Below are 25,140 nucleotides of genomic sequence, written 5' to 3' on the forward strand. Positions count from 1 at the left end.
GATTCTGTGGCCTGCGTTCTGCAGTAGGTCAGACTAGAAGATCATAATGGTCCCTTCTGACCTTAGTCTATGAGGTCAGTGCACAGTTAAAATAGTATGTAACTAACTTTTCGTGTTTGATCTCAAGGGCTGAAAAATTAGCATACAACGCATCATGATGTGTCTAGTTTTTATTAATGAATCAATACACCTGTTTGAACAGCTAGTTTCACTGTATGCTACCCAGAAGTAACCACATTCTGCTTGACTCTTATCTAGTCATCCTCATCTTTGCACTGAAAAGTTAGTGAAACACTTGATAAAGACTTGATTTGTGTCTTGAAGTGTCCTAAAGGGATACTAATTCTTGGCCAGGCTGATGTCAGTAATATCATTTGGCCTAAAATTGGTAAATCTAATGAGTTAATCTTTGTGCAACAAATGTATCACATCTGTGTTTATCTAAGCCCCCAAAACTCCGCCAAATGCAGCATTTTCTTTTCATATCAGTCCTTGGGCCATAATTTCAGTATAGAACATTGTGCACTTGGATGCCAAATCGAAGATGACCTTCACAAAATGAGACTTTGTTAGAGTGAGACGGGATTTTGCATTTAGTTTCCAAGAATTTTGGACAATTTTAAAGGAAAACTCTCAACTTCAATTAACTTAAAGTTTATTAAAAATAAACCAGAAAACTAAAGGATACTACATCTATCCCTGAAGCCCCCTGGTAAGTGTTGTGGTTTACAGATGCTTTTTTGCTATATATTTTTCTCTCCTCTGTTGCTGTATGTAAAGCCCAGTAAATAGGAAATTGACAAACTGAACATATAGAGGAAACAAACAAATATATTGCTTTCTCAGCTTTTCAGTTAAGTAATCGTGGTAGCAGACCCATTCACCATCTGGAGCCAAAATTTCTTCAGCGCTTATTGATTGTGTCAAAGCCAGGTCCGTTTTGCTATTGAGAAAGAAATTCCAATGCTCTGATCAAATAATCCGCTCTGATTAATATCCCTATTGCTGTTAATTTCTATGTGCTGTCTAGCAGGCCTAAAATTTAATTCTTTTGCTTTTGTCCTCTATCTAAAACTTATTGAAGTGCTAGATTAAGAAATGGACTGTGTTCTCTTCTCTTTATTCCAGTTGTCTGTTCATACCGAAGACTATTTTTAAAGAGACAGAGTCAGGTTATATTTGGCCCTAATGAAGCTTTTGTAAAAGCCTGAGAGTCTTACAAAACCAAAGCAAATAAAATGTTTTCCTTACATCTTTTAAAATTCCAGTGGAAAGTTTGCTTAATCAATACACTTTCCACTGCATGGTTGCAACACAAACTTTGCTGCCTTGTGCTAGTGTATAAGTACCAGAAAATTAAACGTAGTCTGTTTTCCCTTAAAGTTGGTTTAAATTTTGTTTTTGGGTTATTGTTTGAAGGTCTTCCAGAAGCAGTGCTTTTAAGGAAGATTGAAAGAAGAAAGGGTGTTTTAGTGGCATGAAAAATCAAGGAGACAGTTCCAAGCTTAGGGAACAGCATAAGAGAAGACACAAAGACAAGACAGAGATTCATACAAGGGTAATGCCTGAGCAGTGCAAAGGGACCAGATGGAGATATAGGAAGAGTGGAAAAAACAGCACTGGACAGTGTCCCTTTAATTGCAAATTAAAGGATCTGTGCACAGGGTATAACTGAACATTTGCACATAGTGTCCCACTCCCTCCCCCTGAAGTGATCTGTTGAAAGGTCCATTTAATTCATAGAAAGAGTAGCAGTGAGACATCATTATGTTTTGCTTAGGTTGTCCCAGATGTCTCTAACGGTGGCTGCTGTCCTCAAGAGGCCATTAGTATTTAATTAAGCCAGAAGACCTCATAATAGAAAACAATATTCAGTATTATTCAATAGTTTGAACCAAAAAAAACCCACCCAGACTTACCCAATGATTTCATCATCCGCAGCTAACGATTTCTTCAGGAGGCTGTAGAACGTCTTGTGTGCCACAGACACCTCTTTGTTCAAAGTCACCATGCATACATTTTGCAGGGCATTGAAGCATTGCAAAATGCTTCATTTAAATTCGTTTTAAAACAAATCCCGCCTAAGAGTTTTCATGAAAATATGGAGTCGCCCTTCTGAATATACATTAATTATGTGTTGGGGAAATTAATTATGGGGGAAAAAACCTTACAAAATAATTATAATAATGTTAAAAGAGACAAAGGTTGGCTTCAGCACAATATCCTACTTAGCAGTTCTGCTGCACCTTTTCCTATGAGGATCTTGAAGTGCTTTACAAATTCTAAGGAAACCTAGCAAACACACTCAGAAGTAGTATCCCTGTTTTGTGATGGAGGCATCAAGTTCTATCTAGAGGCTATAAGGGGAATGGGAGTCAGGACTATATCTCAGAGCTGCTGACTCAGTCACTGATTTGGCAAGATAGCTGCACCTGTTTTGCTATCTATAAAGTACTTTTTAGAGATTCAGGTGACCTGTGCTATGGAAGTGTACAGTATTTTTATAGATGAGTTAGCTGAGGTGCAAAGAGGTTAAATGACATGCCCGAGGTCACTTTGTAGTCAGGAACAAAACCCAAAACTTCTGACCCCCCCCAGAACTTTGCTCAAACTAATCACCATGCTTCCATTATTGTTTTTTTTTTTTTTTTCCACCTAAACAACGAAAGGGCAGCTGAGATGACTGGGGTCATATTATCAAGAAACTGAAACAGCTTCATTTTTGTGAATATACTTGGGGCTTTTAAGTATGGTTAAATGCATGTTTTAGTAAAGTCTGACTTCCATACTTTGGGCTATATTATAACTTCAAATGTTGTGACGGGGTCCCTGAGGTGCAATCTGAATTTTGGGACCACTGTGCCCTTCAAACCCACCAACCTGGGCTGCTTCTCACACTCACGTTGAGGTCATGCTCTGGTAAGCACTGCACTTACACAGACATCCACAGGCGGGGACACATCCAACTGTGTTACACAAATGATCTCCCAGCCACTCATGAACTATCAATAGGGAGGCTCCAGCCAATTCCCCTGAGCTTCCCAGCTTTGCACCCCAGAACTAAATTGTCTTGCACTGGGGAACAAAGGGAAAATTACTTTTGTAGTGCAAATGAGGCCAATTCAATCATAATTTTCCCTCTGTTGATATTCACCCTTTCTTGTCAACTGTTGGGAATGGGCCACATCCACCCTGATTGAATTGGCCTCGTTAGCAGTGACCCCCCAACCTGGTAAGGCAACTCCTATCTTTTCATGTGCTGTATATTTATACCTGCCTACTGTATTTTTCACTCCATGCATCTGATGAAGTGGGTTTTAGCCCACGAAAGCTTATACCCAAATAAATTTGTTAGTCTCTCAGGTGCCCAAAGGACTCCTCGTTGTTTTTGCAGTGAGAGGTGTTTCTCACTATCAATAAGCTATGAAATATTTAAAAATAATGGGTTTTTAACTTAGCTCCTGTATTTCTACTATTGCACCTAGAGAGCCTAGTGTAAACCCCATTATTTAAAAATATTTCAGAATGAAATGAGTCTGGTGAGGTTCTGTTTTAGTTTCCCTTTCTGGTTCTCATGTACCAGCTCATTGTTGTTCTATTATCTCTGTCCCTTTCCTGCTCCTCAAGAAACTGTCTTCATTGAAATTTGCACAAAATAAAGTGAGCTTTTCTATTCATACTAGGCTTTTCTAAAACATTCGTAATTGCAAAACCAAAAACTGACAGGACAGTACCATCAATTTTATCCCATCTTGGTGTACTCTGTTGTTTGTGCACAAGTATCACTGATGTCAACTCAGTTCTGGGAGTAATTGAGTTAACTCCTGCCTCAGTGGGGACTGATGCTTGGAGTTTGGTTTGGTTAGTCTCATTATAAAGCTTTTTCTTTTTTCAAATTTCATTAAAACTGTTAGTGAACAAATAACATAAATGTGTTTTATGGGATGTTACAAGGACATTTCCTTCACCGTGTGTTGTTCTATTTAAAAGTAGGTCAAATTTATGGCCTAAAAGTGCTTGAGTGTCCCTTTAAACCTTAATAGAGTTGGCAACCTATGATTTTAAAAAATAATACAGCAATTCTTATAAATATAATGATTGTATTCAAATGTTGCATTTAGGTAACATAGAGCCTCCTTGCTTATTGAGGATTCACTCCTCCCCTCCTTGCACTAAGATATTAAGGAAGGGGATGAGCAAGTATACAAATTCTGCCAGTGTTGGTCCCCAAAGAGGGATAATCTAGGACATTAAAAACAAAACAAAAAATTCTAAATCTATTTTTCTTTCCCGCTTTATATTGTTAAGTTCAGGTATGAAGAAAGCTCTCAGTGAAGGAGTAGAAAATATTAGAACATCACCTTTGGGATCCTCACTTCTAATCAACCTGTTTATCTGCTTTAGGGAAGCACCATCAGGCCAGTGAGACTCAAAATGTGGTTGAATCTGAGAAAGCAGCAGAAATAACAGCTGAGCATGAGCATGGCCATGACCATTCAAAATTACACGCATACATTGGTGTTTCCCTTGTCCTTGGTTTTGTCTTCATGCTTTTGGTGGACCAGATAGGCAGCTCACACGTGCACGCTACAGATGGTAAGTAAAGCCTCTCCTGCCAGACTGGCACTTGCCTTGGAGCCATTGTAGCAACTAGAATGAATTAACAAAGTGTATTTTCAGAATATGATTATTTATTATGTATTTTTAATACAGTAGTGCCCAGTCAGGATGAGGGCTCTATTTAACTAGTTATATTCTACAAGCATAAAGGTAAGCATGGTCTGTTACGTGAAATAATAAAGCAGTGTTACTGTCAATGCTGGAAGCCAGCGTAATGTGAATATTTGCTTCATAATGCTCAAGTGTGTGGACTGTGCCATGCTGACAGAGAAAGTCTACTTAGAAATAATAGATGATCAACAGCTTTGTGTGTTAAGGCTTTAAGCAGTGTAGGTTTTAATATATGACAAATAGATTAGTCCACCGACATAGCAAAAAACCAAAACTGAAGAGCCAGAGCCTTAACTTCATTAGCTACTTTATTGTCTTGCTTTGAACTAAACATTTCAAAGAACAAAATATTGGCTTAGTTCAGGCTGTAAATTTTCATGGAAGAAAGGCCTCCCCTGTGATCTGCACAGACTGACTATTGGAACCACATGGAGCCCTGTTGACCTCAGTGGACTTCACATGGGCCACAAAGCATAAGAGCTATGGTGACTTTCACTGGTAATTTTCCTTAGTAGTTTCCCTGTAAGTGCATGCTGGTTTTCTGTGTACAGCGGAACAAAATGTAGGTAATCTTTCCTGAAAACTAAGTCATTAAATATTTGGTTTTTTATGTGAAATTTTATTCCCCAATAAAAACCTTTTGAATAAAATGTGATTCAGTATACTGTTGAAATGACCATTCTATCACACTTCACTTACATCCTTATTTCTTGTCAGTGTTCAGCAATGTGCTTATGTTTAGATCTTGTTAATGTAAATATTTTATACTTTTTATCACACTCTCGCTTTTCTAGCTTTCCCCTCCTCTACACATAGGCTTCTCACCTTGATTAAAAGTCTTCCCTACAGATGCTCTGTGTACTGACTCTGTTAGCTTATTAGCTTAGCTTCTCAAATGGAGGCTTGGCAAATGGGTTAGCAAGAAACTCAGTTGACCAACTTGTATTGAAATCCTTGTTTTCTACATTTTACAACACTTTTTTTTCTCTTTCCTGGTTAGGAGAAAATGGGATACCTTGTGTGTTTGACCTATTAAGATGCACAGACTCAAAAACTGAACAATATAGGGAACAATTTTTCTGAGCCTTTGCTTTATCACCCACATGAAATATAACCGAGTAACTGCAAGTGTTGCCAGAATAGTTAGTGAGTTATAAAATGCCTTTTCCTGACTTGAACCAGTAGTATTCATTGTCCATTAATGTTATCTCAGTTGACTAGATTTTCTGTTCCCTTAAAATAGGATAGCTATAGAGGTTAGAATGGAGTATAAGCTTTAAATGTGATCATCTGTTTGGGTTTGGTGGATAGTCCAGAACTAAGGACATAGGTTTAAATTAAGAGGAAATAAATGATAGAAGAACTTGAAGGGATGTTGTAGCTCTGTTGGTCACAGGGCTTTAGAGAGACAAGATGGGTTAGATAATATCTTCTGGTGAAAGACAAGCTTTAGAAAACATCTACTTTCACAACAGAAGTTGGTCCAATAAAATATATTACCTCATCCACTTTGTCTCTTGAACTTGAGTGTGAATAGATGGAATAGGCTTCCAGTTGAGGTAGCGGAGTCAAGTAGCAATATAGTTAAAGTTGTCTGACCACTTGAAATTTAAAGAATCACATATTTTTATGTTTTTTCCCAGTGGCCTGTCAACTACTGTTACAATTTTCACTGATTAATTCCCCTTCTGTTGGATTTATAGGAGTGTTGGTTTTTTTTTTTATTTCTCCAGAAAAAGTTAGTTTACAAATAGATGGTAAGGTAAAAGTCTAGATATCAAACAATTACGGACATGAATGGCCCATCATCTGCCTTCAATCCTAAGCAGTAGATGTTCACTTTCTACATTAAAGAGTACGGGAGGATTCTGCCATCTGCTTCAGTCTGTATGACAGCATATAGGGTTCATAAACAGCCCACAAGGAGCCAGCAGAGAGTTGTCCATAATGCAGTCACTGCCATAGGTGGCCCTTCCTATAAGCCCCAGCTCAGGGGGCATAGTGGGAGGGAGCAGGCCTGGGTAGCACATGATAGTGTGGGCATTCTGTGCTGCATCAGACTGTGGAATAGCCCAGAGGCAGTATTTGGGAGGCTGATGTAAACTAGAGCAACTCTTGGCTGCTCTTATTTAGGCTGGGAGATGCACTAGCCGTTGGAGTAGCCCAGAATCCTGAGTACAAAGGTGGCTTAAAGCTACCTTTCTGTGCTGAGCTGGGGAAGGTAAAGAATCTCAAATGATAGTTTCGTTTCAGAAGGATGAGGGAAAATGACTGTTCCATCCCCCTGTCAATGTTCCCTTAAATTCTGAAGGACAGTATACGATGTCTTGACTAGTTTGCCTGGGAAACCTATGGTAATTGCTTAACTGTTTAAAAATGGGTCACAGCTGAGAAATTATGCCTTGGTGTTTGTAATATGTTTTCTTCCATCATGATTCATATGCTTGTTAATATCTTATATTGTCTAATGCTTAATTTCCTGATGATTATTTCAGACCCAGAAGCGGCAAGGTCAGGCAATTCCAAAATCACTACTACACTGGGACTAGTGGTCCATGCTGCAGGTAGGCTGAATAACTATAAGATATGTAAGCAGCAATCTTCTGTCACTGTCTTTTTTTCCTGTCTAGCTTAAATAAACCTTTTAAATTTTAAATTGCAATAATTACTGTATATTCACCAAAATAGCTAGCTCTGTGGGCATTTTTTTATGTATTTAGAAGCACATTTTCTGTCTTTTCCTAAGTAAGCTAACTGAACATGGTTTAAAAATGGTTTGAAAAAAATCCACACAAGGACTGGGATATATGTCTAGATATGAGCCAGATAAGGAGGATTTAGGGAGGTCTTTAGAAATCTTAATCACAGTAAATCTGATTTTTAACTTTGTAGGAGAGAAACTACTCTAGATGCTAAGAAACAATATAGAGAATTTTTTAAATGTATAAATAGTTGGGGTTAAGTGTTAGCAATGCAAAATAACACTTCATCCAAAAATTTTAAGGGGCAGGGGACACCAATTTGTCTATTATAACTGCAGCTGTAACAGTATTATAGTATGTTGAATCAGTCATTTAGGATCTGGTGAGTCCCCATTTGATATATTTAGTAAATTACTTTTACTGTAAAATGAAGGATATTTTGAAAGCTTTGAATTTTTTGCATCTTCTGTTTCATTTTAAAACAAAAGCAGAGTGATTGGCTTGATTAAATCCGAATATGAAAATAGTATTCTGCCTCCCGAAAATGTTCCTGGGCGTCTTAATTAGATACAATATTTTTCTTCATTTCTTTTCCTGAAGACTTGTGGTGCGTTGTTAACTATCTGCCGCTCCAACTCCAGTGGTGGCTGCTGATCAGTGATGGATGAAGCAATACATACAAATATTTGTTATGTCATACATGTGGAGTTGAAATCTTTTGTAATGAATTATTTATTCATTTATTTGGATTTTAATTGTGCACAATGGGTTAGGCATCGTAAACACATTTAATAAAAAAAATACTTCTTGTTCCAGGGATTTTACCACTTAAATGCAAGTTAGATTTAGCTGTTTGTTTATATTGAACCTTTGGCTGCCTCATCTTCAGTCTGCCCACTAATCTGTCTCCGCTGGGACAGCTTCTAAAATTCCAAATCTCTGAGAAACTTTCAAAGAGCAGCCACTTGGCGAGGAGTGGGAAGAAAGGTGTAATTTTACGGGGGGGAAAAAATCCATATTTGGTGGAGAGGAATTACTTGCATGCAGGATGGGCAATATTCAGTGCTGGACCAGTGACTGATTCTAGGTCCAATATTTTGCAGACCACGGGAGTTAGAAAATGGTGCATTTAACCACTGGAAATGTAGGTATGTTCTCCTACAACAATCAATGAAATGGCAACACTTAATTCTACTCCTGGTAGGTTGGAAGATATTGGTCATCATTAGTTTTTCTCTCTATAAATGTATATCTTAAGTAACTTCTAGAAGTTTCTAAAATGTATTGGTTAATACTTTTCCCCCTGTCTTTCCAAGACCTTTACGGTTTGGATTCATGGTCATAAGATAAGCCATTTTTACAGATGGGAGCGGGAGATGTGAAAAATAATAAAGTTCTCTAAAACTTCTTTAAAGCAGTTTTTCCTTTAAAAATCTGTTCTATAAACAAAATATTTGTCTGTTTCATACAGTGTTACGGTTTTGATTCACACTCATTTGGGATGATCTTTTTAACTCCTTCATTACTTTATTGTTTATATATAATTTGTCTAGCTCAAATGCTCATAATCCTCTACACTTCAGGGTGTGGGTGTGTGTGGGTGTGTGTGTGTGAGAGAGAAATAAATGCATATATAAACACACAATGTTTTCGGATCTACCATGATAAAAGACACTGTGTAAATGTACATCATAAAACCGATTTTAACCAAAAAGTTTGTTTCATTAATGCGTGTGTTTTATATAAAAAGAGAGAAGTTTTTTATGAACATCCAGTTAACTGATTTGTATGTTTTTCTTTTGATTTTTACCCAATAAAACATTTCAAAATTCCAAAAGTAATTACAGGTTTACAAAGAATTCTAGTTAAGATTAAAACTGATTTTCAGCTTTAAGTTTAGATAGGAAACACATTCTGTAACTTTGGAAATTAGTTACTAAAACTCTGTTCCCTGAATTATTCCAGTTTTATATTAGGACATACCAAAGACTGAGCAGACTCAGTGTGAAATCCTTCTGGTATTGAAGTCAGTGGCAAAACTCCCATTGACTTCACTAGGACTAGGATTTTGCCCTCAAACCTCAGAGTGGCTTTGTAAGTAAGGGGAATTATTTTTAAAGCAATATACAATTTTATATTGGTAGCCAATGGAAAAATGAGTAAACCCTATGATGTGTATGAATAATCCGTGAACTCTTATGCATTCTTTTGGCTTTCTACCCATTAAGCTGATGGTGTTGCATTGGGGGCAGCAGCTTCTACTTCCCAGACCAGTGTCCAGTTAATAGTGTTTGTTGCAATTATGTTACACAAGGTAAGTCCTGATCATAAAATCATACTTTTTTTTTTTTTTTTTTTTTTAAATAAAGAAAAATCCGTTTCTACTGCATATAGGAGGAGTTAATTATTTGGGTCTCTTGCTTGAGTTAACCTCAGTATGTGGCGCTGCAGTGAAGTGATCAGGTGGTAATATAAAATAAGGGATTGGAGAACACAAGTATAATATTGGGGTGGCTATGGATATCAAAGGAAGCTACACCTCCACCCCGATATAACGCTGTCCTCTGGAGCCAAAAAATCTTACCACGTTATAGGTGAAACCTCATTATATCGAACTGGCTTTGATCCACTGGAGCGCGCAGCCCTCCCACCCCCCGGAGCACTGCTTTACCGCGTTATATCCGAATTTGTGTTATATCGGGTCTCGTTATATCGGGGTAGAGGTATATATCCAGTCAGTCTGGGTTGGGGAGGATGAATTTTAGCTGTTCATTGACAAACCCAACCTCCTGCTGCTCAAACAACTGACTGTGACCTACAAAAATGGGGCAGAGGGAGAAAGGAGAACAGTGTATTTACTGGAGGAAATGTAGCAGCCACACAGGGCTGTTGAAGGTAGAGAGGGCAAATAAAGGTTTTAGCCTTGGGACTCTAAGGCTAGTCTACCCTACCACGCTACATAGGCCCAGCTGCGCTGATGCAGCTGTGCCGCTGCAGCATGTCTGGTGAAGATGCTCTTTGCTGACGATAGAGTGCTCTCCTGTTGGCATAATTACTCCACCTCAACGAGAGGCGGAAGCTATGTCAGCAGGAGAGTGTCTCCCACCAACATAGCGCAGTGTGGACACCGCTTTAATTCGATGTAACTTGCATGGCTTTTTCACACCCCTAAGCAACTTAAATTACATTGACTTAAGCGGTAGTGTAGACCAGCCCCTAGGGATACTTGAAGTAGCCCTGGGGATATGGCAAGGGGTACTTATGTATGTTATGTTAAAGTATGGAAAACTGTTTCCTCCTGCTAGGATTCATTTCTATTTGTATGTGTGGTTCTCAGGACTGTGGGAACAATATATACATATTACTCCTGGGGAAATTCTGTGCACAATATTTTAAAATTCTGCATATTTTATTTGTCAAAATAACAAATCATGCTATTTTCAATTATATTGGAAATTTATTTCAAAATACCTGTCAGCAAGTGTGTCTGTAACAATACAGACAACAAAAAAGATCCAGGAAATGTTTTTTGACAAATAGATTCCTTACTAGGCGTATTAGCACATCTATATGGCTTCACAGAACAGATGGCCATAATATTTCCATGTATGTGAAGCACAGAAGACTTTAATTATATGGCTACACAGCAAACAAAAACCCACGGCTGGCCCGAGCCGGCCAACTCGGGCTCATGGAGCTCAGGTTGTGGGGCTGTTTAATTGCTGTGCAGACTTCTGGGCTCGGACTAGAGCCGGAGCTCTGGGACCCTTCCATTGGGTTCCCAGGTGTCCAGTTTTCGACCACAACACCCAGAAAAGGGACCCTGGCGACTCCGGTCAGCACCACTGACCAGCCTGTTAAAAGTCTGGTTGGTGGTGCAGCAGGGTAGGCAGGCTCCCTGCCTGGCTCCCAGGAAGAGGCTGGCATGTCCTTCCAGCTCCTAGACCAAGGGGTGGCCACGTGGACTCCGCATGCAGGCCCCGCCCTGAGTGCCAGCTCTGCAGCTCCCATTGGCCAGGAACTGCGGCCAATGGGAGCTGTGGGGGCAGCGCCTAAGGGCAGGGGCGGTGTCTACAGGCAGGTGCAGCACACCTAGGAGCCGGAGGAACATGCTGGCCACTTCCCGGGAGCCACCTGAGGTCAGTGCCACCCAGAGCCTACATGTCAAAACCTCTCTCGCACTCCGAACCCCTCGGCCCCAGCCCGGAGCCCTGTCCCACACCCAGACTCCCTCTTGGAGTCCAGGGCCCCACCTGCACCCAAACTCTCTCCCGGAGCCCACACCCCACTTTTCTGCCCCAGCCCGGAGCCACCTCCCTCACACAGAACCCCTCATTTCTGGCCCCACCCTGGAGCCCATACTCCCTCCCACATCTCAACCCCCTGCCCCACCCCAGACCCCCCCCCCACACTCCAAACCCCTCGGCCCCAGCCTCAAGCCCACTCCTGCACCCCAAATACCTCATCCCTGGCCCCACCCCAGAGCCTGCACCCCCAGCTGGAGCCCTTACCACCCCAGCCCCCTGTCCCAGCCCAGTGAAAATGAGTGAGGGAGTGAGGGTGGGGGAGAGCAAGCAACGGGGGGAGGGGGGATAGAGTGAGGGGGCGTGGCCTCAGAAGGGGCAGGGTCTTGGGGCAGGGAGCAGGGCAAGGAGTTGCGTTTTCTGCGATTAGAAAGTTGACAGCTTTACCCTCCCACCCTGCAGGGTCCTAGCACCCGGGCTCTAGGCCCAGCCCAGAAGTCTACACTGCAATGAAACAGCCCCACCCCGCCCAAGACCTGTGAGCCCAAGTTGGTTGTCATGGACCAGCTGCGGGTTTTTCTTTGCTCTGTGAACATACCCTAAAGGGCAGTACATCCTTAGGAGTGAGGTTAGGCCATGATTTGGCACAGCACTTAAATATGTCCATAAAGTTCAGCGCCTGAGTATCCCCAGTGAAACTAATGCTTTGCCAGATAGGGGCCTTAGCGAGTGGCATAGTTAAGTAGTACTCAGCATGTCACCATATAGTCACTGGACTAGAATTGAAATTGTTGTAGACACTGTGTTAGACGGGCAATGGGTGTGAAGGCTCCAGCATGGCAATGGCGAACGGAGGCCACTGGCTACATGGAGGTGGGGGATCCTGCTGCCCTTACCCCCTCCATGGGACACGGATGCAGTGGTGAGGCTGCACCTCACCCTGACACAACACAAGGGCCAGGCCTGCCACAGAAACACCATGTGGCCCTCCCCCTCCATGTTGGCACACCATGATAGTGAGCGAGAGGGACAGTCCCTCTCACACACGCTGAGCCCTGGTGTGGGGCAAGCAGGCTCTGTCCAGCAGGATCCAAGTGTGGAGGGGTTTAGTGTGGGGGGATCCAGGTGTGAGGTTTCTGTATGGAACAGTCTGGGTGCAGGCAGGGGTGGGGTCCAGGTACAAGGAAGATCTCGAGTCACAGAGGGGTTCCAGGTGCAGGAGGAATTAGACTCTGCCGGGGGATGGGCTCCAGGTGAAAGTGGTTGGGATTCAGTAATGGGAGTCTGGGTGTCATGGGGATAGGGCTCGGCCGGGAGGTCTGGGTGTAGGGGGCATGGGGCTTGGTAAGGTGGGGGTCGAGGTGCAGCTGGTTGCGGCTTAGTGGGGTGTGGGTCTGGGTGCTGGGGATTTGGCGGAATCGTTCAGGTGCAGGGGGAGTGGGGCTTGGCAGGATAGGGGGTTGAGTGCAGGGAGCTCAGGGGTGATGTAAGTGCAGGTGTGGGGGTCAGGATGCAGAGGGGTGGGGTTCGGTGGGGCATCTGTGCTTGTGGGAGGTCCTGGGCACACCATGATAGCGAGCAAGAGGGACAGAGTCTTGCATGCATGCCCAGCCTTGCTCCCCAAGGCGGTGATTTATGTCTCCCCTGGCTGTTCCTAATGCCCAGATCAGACACACCTGCTCGGGACTGCTGCCTGGAAGGGGCACATGAATCAATTATTCTGCAGGGGACATTAATTCTGTGCAAAATTCTCCCAGGAGTAACGTATTAAGAGGCCTGCAGTCATTTTGCATCATTAAAGGATAACTGAGGTTGATAGGGTTACAGCATTACAGACATCTGAAGCAAAATTGAATTCAGTTCCTTTGTACTGTAATAAGTGTTTTGATATGTCTTCTGCCAATAAAGAAGACACACCAAACTCCAAAGTTGGGGCAATAGCCTTTCAATTTCCCATTAATACTAAAGTAAACATGTATTTGTTCAGACCGTATTTGTACATGGTATGGAAAAGATTTATTGGATCTAGTTTTCAAATACCTCAAGCACACAGTTGCACACCTAATTTGTATGTGCAATTATTGCAACCTACTGCCATTCACAGTAATTAGTCATGCATTTTGTTCAGATCTTTTGCCTGTGTAGATGCATGCCTAAACTGTTTGGAAAATCAGGTCTGCTGTGTTTGCACTTTTCACTTGTATAATAACTGATATACATGGTAAACATGTTCTGGGATGACAACATTGAGGCCAAAGGCCATGGTGTTTTGTAGGTCAGGATCTGGTTATTTCCAAGTAAAGGGGAAGTGCACACTTATTATTCTGACATTTTAAATGATTATTAACAATATTTTAAAAGTGTACAGTAAATATTTTTAAATGAAAGAAGAAAATTTTTTTAAAACTGGGTTGTCAATGAGATGCTGAAAGAATTTTTAAAAAATTGAATTTTTTTCTCTTCCTTACCCCTTCCACAATTACTGCTACTTTTTCCCCCACCTATCTCCTTTCCCCACCTATATTTCACTTCCTACAGATCAGCAAGCTTCTCCTGCAGGCAGCCACAATATATTTTAGTTTACATTGTGTTTCAAAACTAAATTGGGATTGTCCTGATATAACCACAAATCTGATAGTTCTTGTGGCTTGTACAGAAGGGACTGGATTGATGGGAGAAGGGAAGAAGTGTCTGGTCTTGTTTCCACTGAAGTCAGTAGCAAAGCTCTCGTTGATTTTAGTTGGATCAGAATTGGGCCTGAAGGAGGGAAATAAATCAAAAATTGTTAATCTTTTACTGACCGTTTGACAGATCCTTTTTCTTTGCTTTGATGGCATTTCTTCTCTCATGTAAATGCTGGAATTTTTCCTGCCTTAGTTGAAGAAAAGTCACTCGGAGGCAAATCTGTTTCTTGCAGGTAACCTAAAAATTCTGATTAGAAAAGTTGATCAGAACAAATTTTGATCACCAAAGCTTTTAGTCAGAACAAAAGGGTTATAGTTACCCATGAAATCTGTACAGTAATGAAAATCCTGGCATTCAATAATAGTACGTGGATTCATTTGCTGTATTGTTATTATGAAATAACCATCCAGTGATTATGCAAATAAGATAGCCAGAACCAAAAAGAATGCAGAGAGTGGCATAACTGTTCTAGGTCAGTAACTGGAGAGCATCCCTGCACTCTGATTGGGAATATTCCACTTCAGTATAGTTAGTAGGAATAATACATATTTACCACACCATTTTTTTTTGTCTTTGGACATCTTAAATTACAGGGAATCCTAGCCAAGAAAATATTGCACTGACTGTTGTTCTTTTGCAGGCACCAGCTGCCTTTGGCCTGGTTTCCTTTCTAATGCATGCTGGGCTGGAACGGAATCGAATCAGAAAGCACTTGCTGGTCTTTGCATTGGCAGCACCTGTTTTGTCAATGGTGACGTACTTAGGGCTAAGCAAGGTAAATGTTTGGGATTTAATTTTGCCGGGAGCTTAGCAATTGGATTTGGGGGGCATGGAACTCCTTACTGGGTTTGTAGAACACATAGCTCCAAACTGCCTCACCCACTGCCAATACGTTTTTCCATACTATCCGCTGTAGCTGGGACATTCCCGCCTTATGGTTGCAAGTTTATGATCAAAATTCTCAAAAAAGGATGCTTCTGTTTGTTTTAACTAAACAAAAAATACTTTTTCACAATTCTGTGGCAGCTGAATCTGTCATACAATTGTGCTGGGGAATCTAAGCTTTCATTTTAAGAAGCTAAATTGCTTTGTAAGTTTCACTTTAAGAAACTAACCTGACAAATACAAATGGATGCTTTGTTGACCTCCTGAGTCTGCAAGCAGATATGCTGAAATAGTAGCTCTGACATGTGGAAATGTGTCTCCATTCATCTTGAAGGGATTTTACTGCTGAAACATGATGAGAATTTAAATCTTAACATTAACCGTTACAGTGCTGATAATTTTAGTGGAAACATTTAGTTGTTGTGCGTATCCATCCATACTGGATTCAGTGGAAGATATTGGGACAGTAGTGTGGCTGTCACTGTCAAGGGGTCGGGAGTTCAAGCCCCAGCTCCTTGAGGGACAAACTGTTACCTCTAGGAAGAGGGAAAGAAGAGATGCATCCCCTCCTTGGTGCCCAAAGCCTGAAACAGCTCCTGGGAGCTCAAACTCAAGTCATCTCCCTTTCCGTTTATGATGACAAAGGCCCCAAATGCTGCCCAAAGCTTCCAGCTTTCCCCTTTGACAACTTCTTACATTGTCAATACAAAAATCTGCAGCACATCAAAACTGTAGTTGAAGCATACAATATACAGTATTTAATATTAAAATATAATGTCACAAGGGACACTTGTACTTCTAATAAGGTAAAAAAAAATCTCAGGTTTTGAACATACACTGTAAATTTTGCAGCATTATCAAGTATCACTTAATTCAGCATTGGCGTGCCATTCAAAGTTGAGGCCTTGCTGCAGAACTTGGGTCCAGATCATGACAGAATCCCTGGGACTTTGCTAATGCTTCACATTTACATGGTGCTTTTCATCCAAGACAATCCATGTCCTTTAAAAACATACGTCATTAAGTCTTACAACTGTCCTGTAAACCAAGCATAGGAAAACAGAAGCTCAGGCTGAGTTGCTGTAAAGCCAGGAACAGGAAAACTAGGAATCGCAACTCCCAAGTGTGCTGATACGACCATTAGACAACTTGCCCACCCATAAGTTTTGGATTCTTGACTATAGCAATCCAAACATTCAAAGTGATCTGTACCTAAACATTTCTAAAAACATTTAATATTTATTTACATAATAAAGTCCTGATTGTAGAGTTGTGTATATGCAGGATGTACTGTGTGTGTATTGTGGACTCTGATTGAGACAGACCAGGTGTTCCCTTGAAAAATCACGTTTTTCCAAGGCAAACAGACTTGCAACAATAAATGATGCACTGTTAGTGACCATACATCCTCCCCAAGGAAAATCTCAACATCTGCCTCGAATGAACACCCAATAAGATACTCATTAGGCTAATCCTCATTTGTTCATCTTAACTAGTTTGTAGTAAATATATTTAAATGTACTAGTGCAGTGGTTCTCAACCTTTCCAGACTACTGTACCCCAGGAGTCTGATTTGTCTTGCGTACCCCCAAGTTTCATCTCACTTGCTTTCATCTTACTTGCTTACAAAATCAGACATAAAAATACAAAACTGTCACAGTGCACTATTACTGAAAAATATCTTACTTTCTTATTTTTACAATATAATTATAAAATAAATCAATTGAAATATAAACTGAAGCTTTCAGTGTATATTATATAGAGCAGTATAAACAAGTCATTGTATGAAATTTTAGTTTGTACTGACTTTGCTCGTGTTTTTTATGTCGCCTATTGTTTAAACTAGGCAAATATCTAGATGAGTTGATGTACCCACCTGGAAGACCTCTGTGTACCCCCAGGGGTATGCCTACCCCTGGTTGAGAACCACTGCACTAGTGTACACATGTGTAACGCAGTCTTTATATAAGTGCCTGTTAACTTATCTGTAGAAGGTAGGATGTGGGAGGCTGATTTGGTTAGTGTATTGTATTGTCTTCAGAGATCTGTGACCGAGCCCAGTCTAGGATATAGCTCAATATGCAGGGCCTAAGTGGAGACTCAAAATGCACCAAGTGTAGAAACTTCAGCAAAGTTCTGAGCGCTATAGATATTTCAGAACTTCCATCCTCCAGTTGTTCAGTATAGTTGATATAATGACCTAAGAAACTGGCCTAATACAGAGCCTGACACTTCTTGCAGTGAGTAAAAAGGTAAAGACTATGCAATTTGGAATTGAAGTCTCTGTTGTGATGTGAAGGAAACACTTGGTGATCCAATCTCTGGCTAAAATAGAAGGGTTAGGATGCATAAATCTGTTCCCTAATCCAGTGTTAAAATTGTAACGAGAACTAATCAGAAATCAAGGGATAAAAATGGTAGTGCTATCTGTATGTGAGATGTGAAAAGAGACTGTCCTGTTCTGTGCATACCACAAAGTGACACTCTTATTTAGGATTATATGCTATCTCTCACCAAGATTTTTTTTCTAAGCGTTTGGTATATTTTTCTGTCATGTCATGCCTATTCAGGTCCATTCAGAACACTGTGACATGCCTTCTTGCCTTATGTGTGCCATCATCTCCAATTCTTAAAGGTCTCCTCTTGTTCCCCTTCCACTACAGTTTGCTCTCCTCATGTTCAAGAGCTCCTTCTCTTTTCAATCTTTGCTCTTTCAGTTTTGATCATCCCTCCTGTGTCAGGTGCTGAATTTTAGACACTCTCTCTAAAATAGCCTTTTTATCTTATTGATTTCCCATCTCTTTGTAAAAAGCACAGCTCAAAACCCCCTCATCTAGGCTATCTACAACCAGTGAGCTGTCAATTAGGTCACTGCACATGTGCTTATCACACCTGTCCCAATCTGAATGTTCCTGTCTACTGTCACCGTTCTGTAACAAATCCACTGCTGTAGATTGCATAGATGATGCGCTATGAAATTGTATAAAAGGATTCTAGAATAAAGGACAGGGAGAGACTTTGAGTAAATAGCCTGGGAGACACACTAGAAAGGAACTATGCTAGCTGCAACACCATTTACACAGTAGGTGGTGAGAGGTTTGATGGGTTTGTTAATAAAAAACACAGATGAAGGATCTTTGTTGATGGGTCATTGGTTTTAGGCAGGCTCAGAGCTGAGTTTTGAGCAGCATTTTAGAAGAATGGGGGATTGGGAAGGCAGAAATAATTATGGAGCTAGTGCGGTTGCAGATGCAAAGAATCAACCTCTGCTTGCCAATGTTGGCTTCCTCTCCTATGTCAGAGGGATAGGTTGAGAATATACCAGGAAATAAGATCACAGAGATAAATGGGAGCTTGACCAAAGAAGGACTTTAAAAATGAATGGATAAATTTTGCATTTTATTATCTATGGTGTAGTGTGATCCTAATCCCAGTGTGGCAGAACCTCTTCTATAAATGGAGAGACATACTAAAATAAAATGAACAGAAGGATTCTTGATCCTTCTTAACATGTTAGATACAGCCTATGTTTGTAATAATTTTGTATAGAACCACTGGAAAGTGCACAGTGCTCGCTGTGCTTACAATTTAAATACAGCTGGGTGGGCATCTATGCCCTGAAATCTGATCTCATTGAAATGAGTAGCAAAACTCCCATTGACACAGTGGGAAAAGAACCAGGCCTTTAAAGACTTGAGGTCATCCTGAAATCTAGTCATTTAAAAAAAAAAATTAACTTCAGTGTGTGTGCGCCAAATTTTGTGGTTTTACAATTTAATTTTCCCATTTTAAAAAGTATATTTTGCTCCTCTTTTGCTGTGTGGAAGACTCTCACAAACAGGGGGAACTAACTATACAAGAGAAACGGTTCATTTTACTATACACACAGTACTGCCAAATGCACAAAGTAAACAAACTGGGGAAAAAAATATATTTAATTCCTCTAATCTTTGTCAATGATTATAATGTCAGATGCTACTTGAAAGTATAAGTCGTTAAAACATTTTCAGACACAAGTGTGGTATCTTTTTTTAAAAAAGATTGTTGACTAAATCATAATAAAGCTGGAATGTTAAGGGCTTTTATTTATTTGTTGAATCTGTTCTAGTTTGGATTCATTTTCACTCCTTCCCCCCTCCCCCGCTTTTTTTCTCTTTCACAGAGCAGCAAAGAAGCCCTTTCAGAAGTCAACGCCACTGGAGTTGCCATGCTTTTCTCTGCTGGGACTTTTCTGTATGTTGCCACAGTGCACGTCCTCCCAGAGGTGGGAGGAATGGGGCATAGCCACAAACCTGAATCAACAGGTGGGAAAGGACTCAGCCGCCTGGAGGTGGCAGCCCTGGTCCTGGGCTGCCTTATTCCTCTAGTTTTGTCCATCGGGCACCAGCACTAAAGGTTCAAAGTCACTGTTCTTCTCCTTGATCTGGTGTGAGCAGTAAATGTTGGCTGCTCTTTTCATCACTGTCTCTCTTACCCCATCATCCACCTCATCTGCGCTGTGGAGTTTAGAGGGAAGCTTGATTCCAACATGAGGAATTCTGGAAAAGCTTTTAGTGTAGCAAAATGTACTTTGGCAGCCGGACATAAATTTTGTGTAATTTTCTTTTCTGAAGACATTTGATATTTTAATTTTGATTTCTGGCCCCTATTCTCAGGGAAGATGGACTTTGAATTTTAAGAAAGGTGAGTGGGGAAGAATTTAATGGCTCGTCATGAAATTGCAATCACCAAAGTTTTCTGTAACTCAGCATTCACAGCTGAGAATAAAACAATGGATGGATGCCTTTTAATATGTGGAAATCTTCTTACCAGTAGAATAGGGGAATCTCCCCTACAATTTTTTTATGTTGTCCTGACACATGTGACTGATCCTTGTAATATCAGTGCCACAAGCCTTGCTGTAAAGGTGCAGTATTCAAAATTCTGGGTAATGCACTTGTTGCAAAAGACACTAACTGTGGATTGGAAGAAACATTATTGGACAAAGATTAGAGGAAGTCTAGGATGTGAGAATTCAGCTAGTTTAGTAAGTGGAGATGACTTTTGCATTGCATTCCCTGGATTAACACAAAGGAACCAAGGAAGTCCTAGAAACAAGGAAATATTCTGTTATTTCTTGGTTTATGCAGTGGCTTGTTACGTTATTTAACAAAAAAAACAAAAACAAAGGCAGCACACCTTGGAAGCAGATCTCCCATCACGTCCGTAACGAGTAGCAACCAAAATTGTAGAGACAGTTAGGAATATGGCACCAGGGCTGCGCTGCTACTATCCTTGAGAGACAAATACACAGTGTCTTTTTAAATCAAACTGTTCAGGGCTTTGAGTGGAGATCTGATGGAAATGGATTTTGAGGGACCAGAGAACTATACTAGCTCATTTACAAAGGGCTGAAACTAGTGGTCTGGTTTTCCTTTCTTTCATTAAATAAAAAATATTAAGGTTAACAAAACAAGATCTCTGGTTAAATACTCATACTCTGTGCGTGTTGGCAGGTCCACGGTGTGTCTAAACTAGTTAACTGCTCTGCTAAATCTTCATACCAGCAAGTAAGAAGCATTTTGTTTTTTGTCAAGAACCTATTGAAATTATACCTTTCTCCTTTGGGAATCTTGGAATCCACCACCTCTTGATTATGGTTGGTTGAACTGATGCTACTCTGGGATTCAGTGCCATTGCAGCTGGATGATAAAAGATTCTCTCCTTATCAAGACATGCCTTCTCTTGTCAGGCAATGTTTTTGTTTAATTATGCAAGAAATGGTACATTTTAATAACTGTAATGCATACAAATTCAGAACAATTGACATGCACAGATTGAAAACACAACTCTTGTTTTACAAAAATTTCTTTTATGCTACATCCATTTTAAGCCCTAGTCTGAATCTATCTGCACTTCTTAAATATAATATTGCCAAAATGTTGTTTTTGTTTATAGTCATTTTCATTGTTTGAAACAAATCTTCAAAGCTTGAAAACACTGCTTTCTCAAGGAACTTATTGTCTCCTTGTGAAAGAGAGAGCCCCTTTCTTCCCTCGCCATCTGTTTCTTATGGTACACAGGCCATCATGGCTCTGACTTCATTACATCCTCATCTTCTAGCTCAGCAGTGGGTATCAGCATGGCTCTTGGAACAGGATTTGTTAGTTTAATTAGCGATCACTCTGTTCAGTGGCTTTGTAGCAGCACAAAAACAGTAATCCACAATCAGATTTTAACAGCGGTGACTGCTTTTTTGTTTTTTACCGTTAGAAAGGTGGATTTGAAAATCAGTGCAGAATTATTAGAATGTAGAAGACCTTCCCACAAGACTAATTATTTTAAGGTAGATAAAATATTGACCTAATATTGTCTACATGACACTAGACTTTTAAAAAGCTATTGTGTTCTGAAAAGCAACAGCAAAAATAGCACCACCTAACTGACTAGATCTATTTCCTCTATGTATTTAGTCATGCCTAGTTTCTCAAGAGACAAATACAAATCTATACTTTTTTACTCCCGTTAGCTCTGAAAAGCCAACACAGCTCAGCTAGAGAGCTGGATTCTGTTCTCTGTGTACCACCACAATTGTGTAACTGTTTGCAATTGACAAACCTGTGTAAATCCACTGAAGGCAGTGATGGTGCACAAGTGTCACTGAGGGCATAATTGGGCCTGTAGAACCTTTTTGACAGGTGGTAGTGACAGGCAACGTATAAAGAATCCTGCGCTTAGACCTCGTGGTAAATTTGCAGGGCTGGCAGTTATGAAAAAACACCAATTCTGTATGTAAACTGAGCAAATCTGATCTGTAATCATTGGCAGACAAACTAGAACCTCCTTGGTGACACTTCTGCGGTTACATTTTGGGGTAGAACCACACTTTACGTTTACTTCCATTTTTCCCCAGCACGTTCTTACAGTTATCTTTCAACATCTGTGTTCAGCTTCAGCCATCATTTCATTTCATGTCACGTCACTGTAATGGTCAGAAACCTATATATCCACTGTAGATAGGAGTATCATTTACCATCTTTTCCTGCCAGTGTGCAATATTCAGCCAGAACCTTTCTCTATGGACCATTGCTTATTGAGGAGGAGACAGTTGACCAAATTTCTCTCCCCTGCTGACATAGCTTCTGGCAGGTTTACCATAGTGATAATCATCTTCCTGTTGGCATTGCTAAGAGGGTTTTATCAGACTTCTTGCCACAGACACGTCATAAGATCAAGTCTCCAACTTCTGGGGCAGTTGCCATTGATGATGATGCTCAATTTAGTATTGTGTAAACTAAGCTTGAGAGGCCAGAGCATTAAGCATTATTGGCCAAGATAGAACAGTGCAAGAGTCTGAAAAGGGTTCACAGGTTAAAATATCTACAAACAAAAGGGGACAGAAGGCCCAGTAATGTGCAATTTTCACTTTGCAGTTTGACTAAGTGGCATAAGTTTTATGTTTTTTCCTGTCCACTTTGAACTAGCTTCTTTGTTTTGGCTGCCTTAATGGTATATATCCGTTGAACTGTTTAAACTTTACATGGCTGAGACTGCCGCCGTTACCAAGGGAATTGGGGGTTATCAGAGAGATGCCTATTGTAGCAGAAGGTAAAGTTTTGTTCTTCGAGGGCTTGTTCATGTCCGTTCCAATCCGGTGTACAATGGCCCCGGGGGTTGTGGTGAGCTGCAGGCACTGCTGGCAGCGGCACCACCGACAGACGGGCCAGCACTGCTGTTGCCCCCTACAGCTCCGGCACCGACCCTCCTGTCAGCGGCACCGCCGACAGTGACAGCTTCGATTCCACGGGCGTCGACAATATCGGCACCACCGGAACCAGCAACTTCAGCACCGCCTGCCTCGGCACCGATATTTCCTCCTCCAGCGGTTCCGGCACCGCGGGCTGTGGAATACCGCATGCCGCAAGACCCCTGGGGCGCTGAAGGGAGTGAGCAGGATGCGCTGCCAGGCCGCTCCTCCTCATCCTCCCTGGATGAAGTGGTCGCGGGACGTCGACGTCCCCAGCTCTGGAAGATAACAGGGCACTCCAGCAGCTCTTACACCATGCTGCCCAGACCCTGGGTATACAGCCAGAAGAGGTGGTGGAGGAATCAGACCCAGTCGTTGAAGCAGGGGTCTGCCACAGTGTTTTGGTCGTCTCTACGATAGTCTTTGTTAAAGACAAGGCGACACGAGAGGGACCAGAGGATGCCAAGGCAGGTGCTGAATGGCTGGTTCCGGCAGTGCCAATATCAATGCCAGTGGAATCGAAGCTGTCGCTGTCAGCAGTGCCGCTGACAGGAGGGTTGGTGCTGGAGCTGTAGGGGGCAACCCCGTGGCCATTGTACACCTGATTGGAATGGACATGAATAACACATCTCAAAGAACAACAGTTAAGAGAAGGTAACTGTTTTTTGCCGCAAGTGACCAAATCTATCCTGATTGTAGTTCCTCAGCAAATTATTTTCTTTCAACATAGGATTTCAGTTATATATGAGTTGGGGTGAAAACATCTCTGATCATACCTCCATCCTCCCTCTTTATCTGCCACAATAAAATCAATTATCACATGTAGTCTGGGCCATCTCTTGTTGGTTTCCATTCCTCAGGAAAATTAGTTGCAAATCAATTCTTCATTACTCTTCCATTTTTGTCTGTAATGTCCATCTTATATAGGCTTTCAGTTGTGATGGGGTGGAAAATAGGTACACCCAGACAACACTGTAACTTATTTGCTTGCATTTTTCCCTTCTTTTTCCAAATCCCACCCCCAAACCAGAACTCTCCACATCAGCTAATTTATCAGTTCCTGATGGTTGAGTTGATACTAAGAATCAATTAAGATTACATCTGTGTTAGTTTCAATGGGTTCAGCTATTTCACTGACTCTTCTGATATCATTTTTGTTCCTCGTAATAGAGGCAAAATATTTTTTTCAGTACCTGATGACAACTGAGATACAGGAGCCTCATTTATATTTACAGATGTGAGAATGGCAGGGCAGTCACACCAGGATAAGGATGTTTTGATGGCTGCTCCATATATTAGAAGTTGGCCAGGAATTAAGCACGAGAACCTAGTGACTACATCTGAGCTTCAAAGAGCACTCCTGCATGGAATATCTTAAAACCTTAACATTATCCAAGAGACCCAGAAGAACAACAGTATTTGTTCAGGAACTACTGTAGAGGCTGGTGATTGTTTTATAGGATTCCTTGGCAGTGGCTGACTTGTGCCCTTATTGTCAACTATACTCAGAAGAACATGGAGAGGCTATGGAATAACTATGTTGCTGTTGGTCTCTTCTACGTCGTCTGCCCTTGATCATCCTCAGGAAATCTGGAAGGAGGAGTTTGGTTGCTTTTGTCTGTGGTGTTGTGGGGAACCTGTCCAGTGAATTTCAGATTCAAACTTTTAAAAATATCAGCTTTTCTCATTGTCCTTTGGTTACATCTTCCAGCAACTCAGGCTTTCTAGGGAATAAAATTGCCTGGTTACTGTAGTTGAAGTGACTTTGCATACTGAGCTGTAATTTTAATGTCTTTTCAAAACCATTTGTACACATGAAATCATTCCATGAATGGCTGCCTTATAATTTTTTGTTTTTTTCCACTTTAATTGTGAATGGTTTAAAAAAATGTTGTTGGTTTTTTGATTTGTTTTATTATATTAAATTTTTATTAGGTGCAGTGCTTAAGAGTTGGCTTCTCATTTATCATATGAGGTTTTGTTAGCGACCACATGAAGAGCAGTGGCACTTCAAGGTAGTGCTGCTGAAGACTAGTGCATTTTATTTTTATGTACAGTAGAACCTCGGAGTTACGAACACCAGCGTTACGAACTGACTAGTCAACCACACACCTCATTTGGAACTTGAAATACACAATTAGGCAGCAGCAGAGACCAAAAAAAAAAA

The 25,140-nt window shown here is 41.0% G+C and overlaps 1 protein-coding gene across 2 annotated transcripts in view; it reads left to right on the forward strand.

The window, feature by feature from the left end:
* SLC39A9 (solute carrier family 39 member 9) overlaps nucleotides 1-25,140 on the forward strand; it is a 47,068-nt gene that overhangs the window by 19,051 nt on the left and 2,877 nt on the right. Inside the window, exons 3-7 of one of the 2 annotated variants that reach the window (XM_037900300.2) lie at nucleotides 4,405-4,596; nucleotides 7,227-7,295; nucleotides 9,662-9,747; nucleotides 15,003-15,137; nucleotides 19,410-24,921. In XM_037900300.2, the coding sequence (XP_037756228.1) occupies nucleotides 4,405-4,596; nucleotides 7,227-7,295; nucleotides 9,662-9,747; nucleotides 15,003-15,137; nucleotides 19,410-19,640 (713 nt within the window). In that variant the 3' untranslated portion in view covers nucleotides 19,641-24,921. Of the gene's footprint in view, nucleotides 1-4,404; nucleotides 4,597-7,226; nucleotides 7,296-9,661; nucleotides 9,748-15,002; nucleotides 15,138-19,409; nucleotides 24,922-25,140 lie in introns of those variants that run through there. The other variant, XM_043548147.1, reaches the window with a different exon arrangement.

The sequence above is a fragment of the Chelonia mydas genome, chromosome 6 (genome assembly GCF_015237465.2).
Source record: "Chelonia mydas isolate rCheMyd1 chromosome 6, rCheMyd1.pri.v2, whole genome shotgun sequence".
NCBI classification, from domain to species: Eukaryota; Metazoa; Chordata; order Testudines; family Cheloniidae; genus Chelonia; species Chelonia mydas.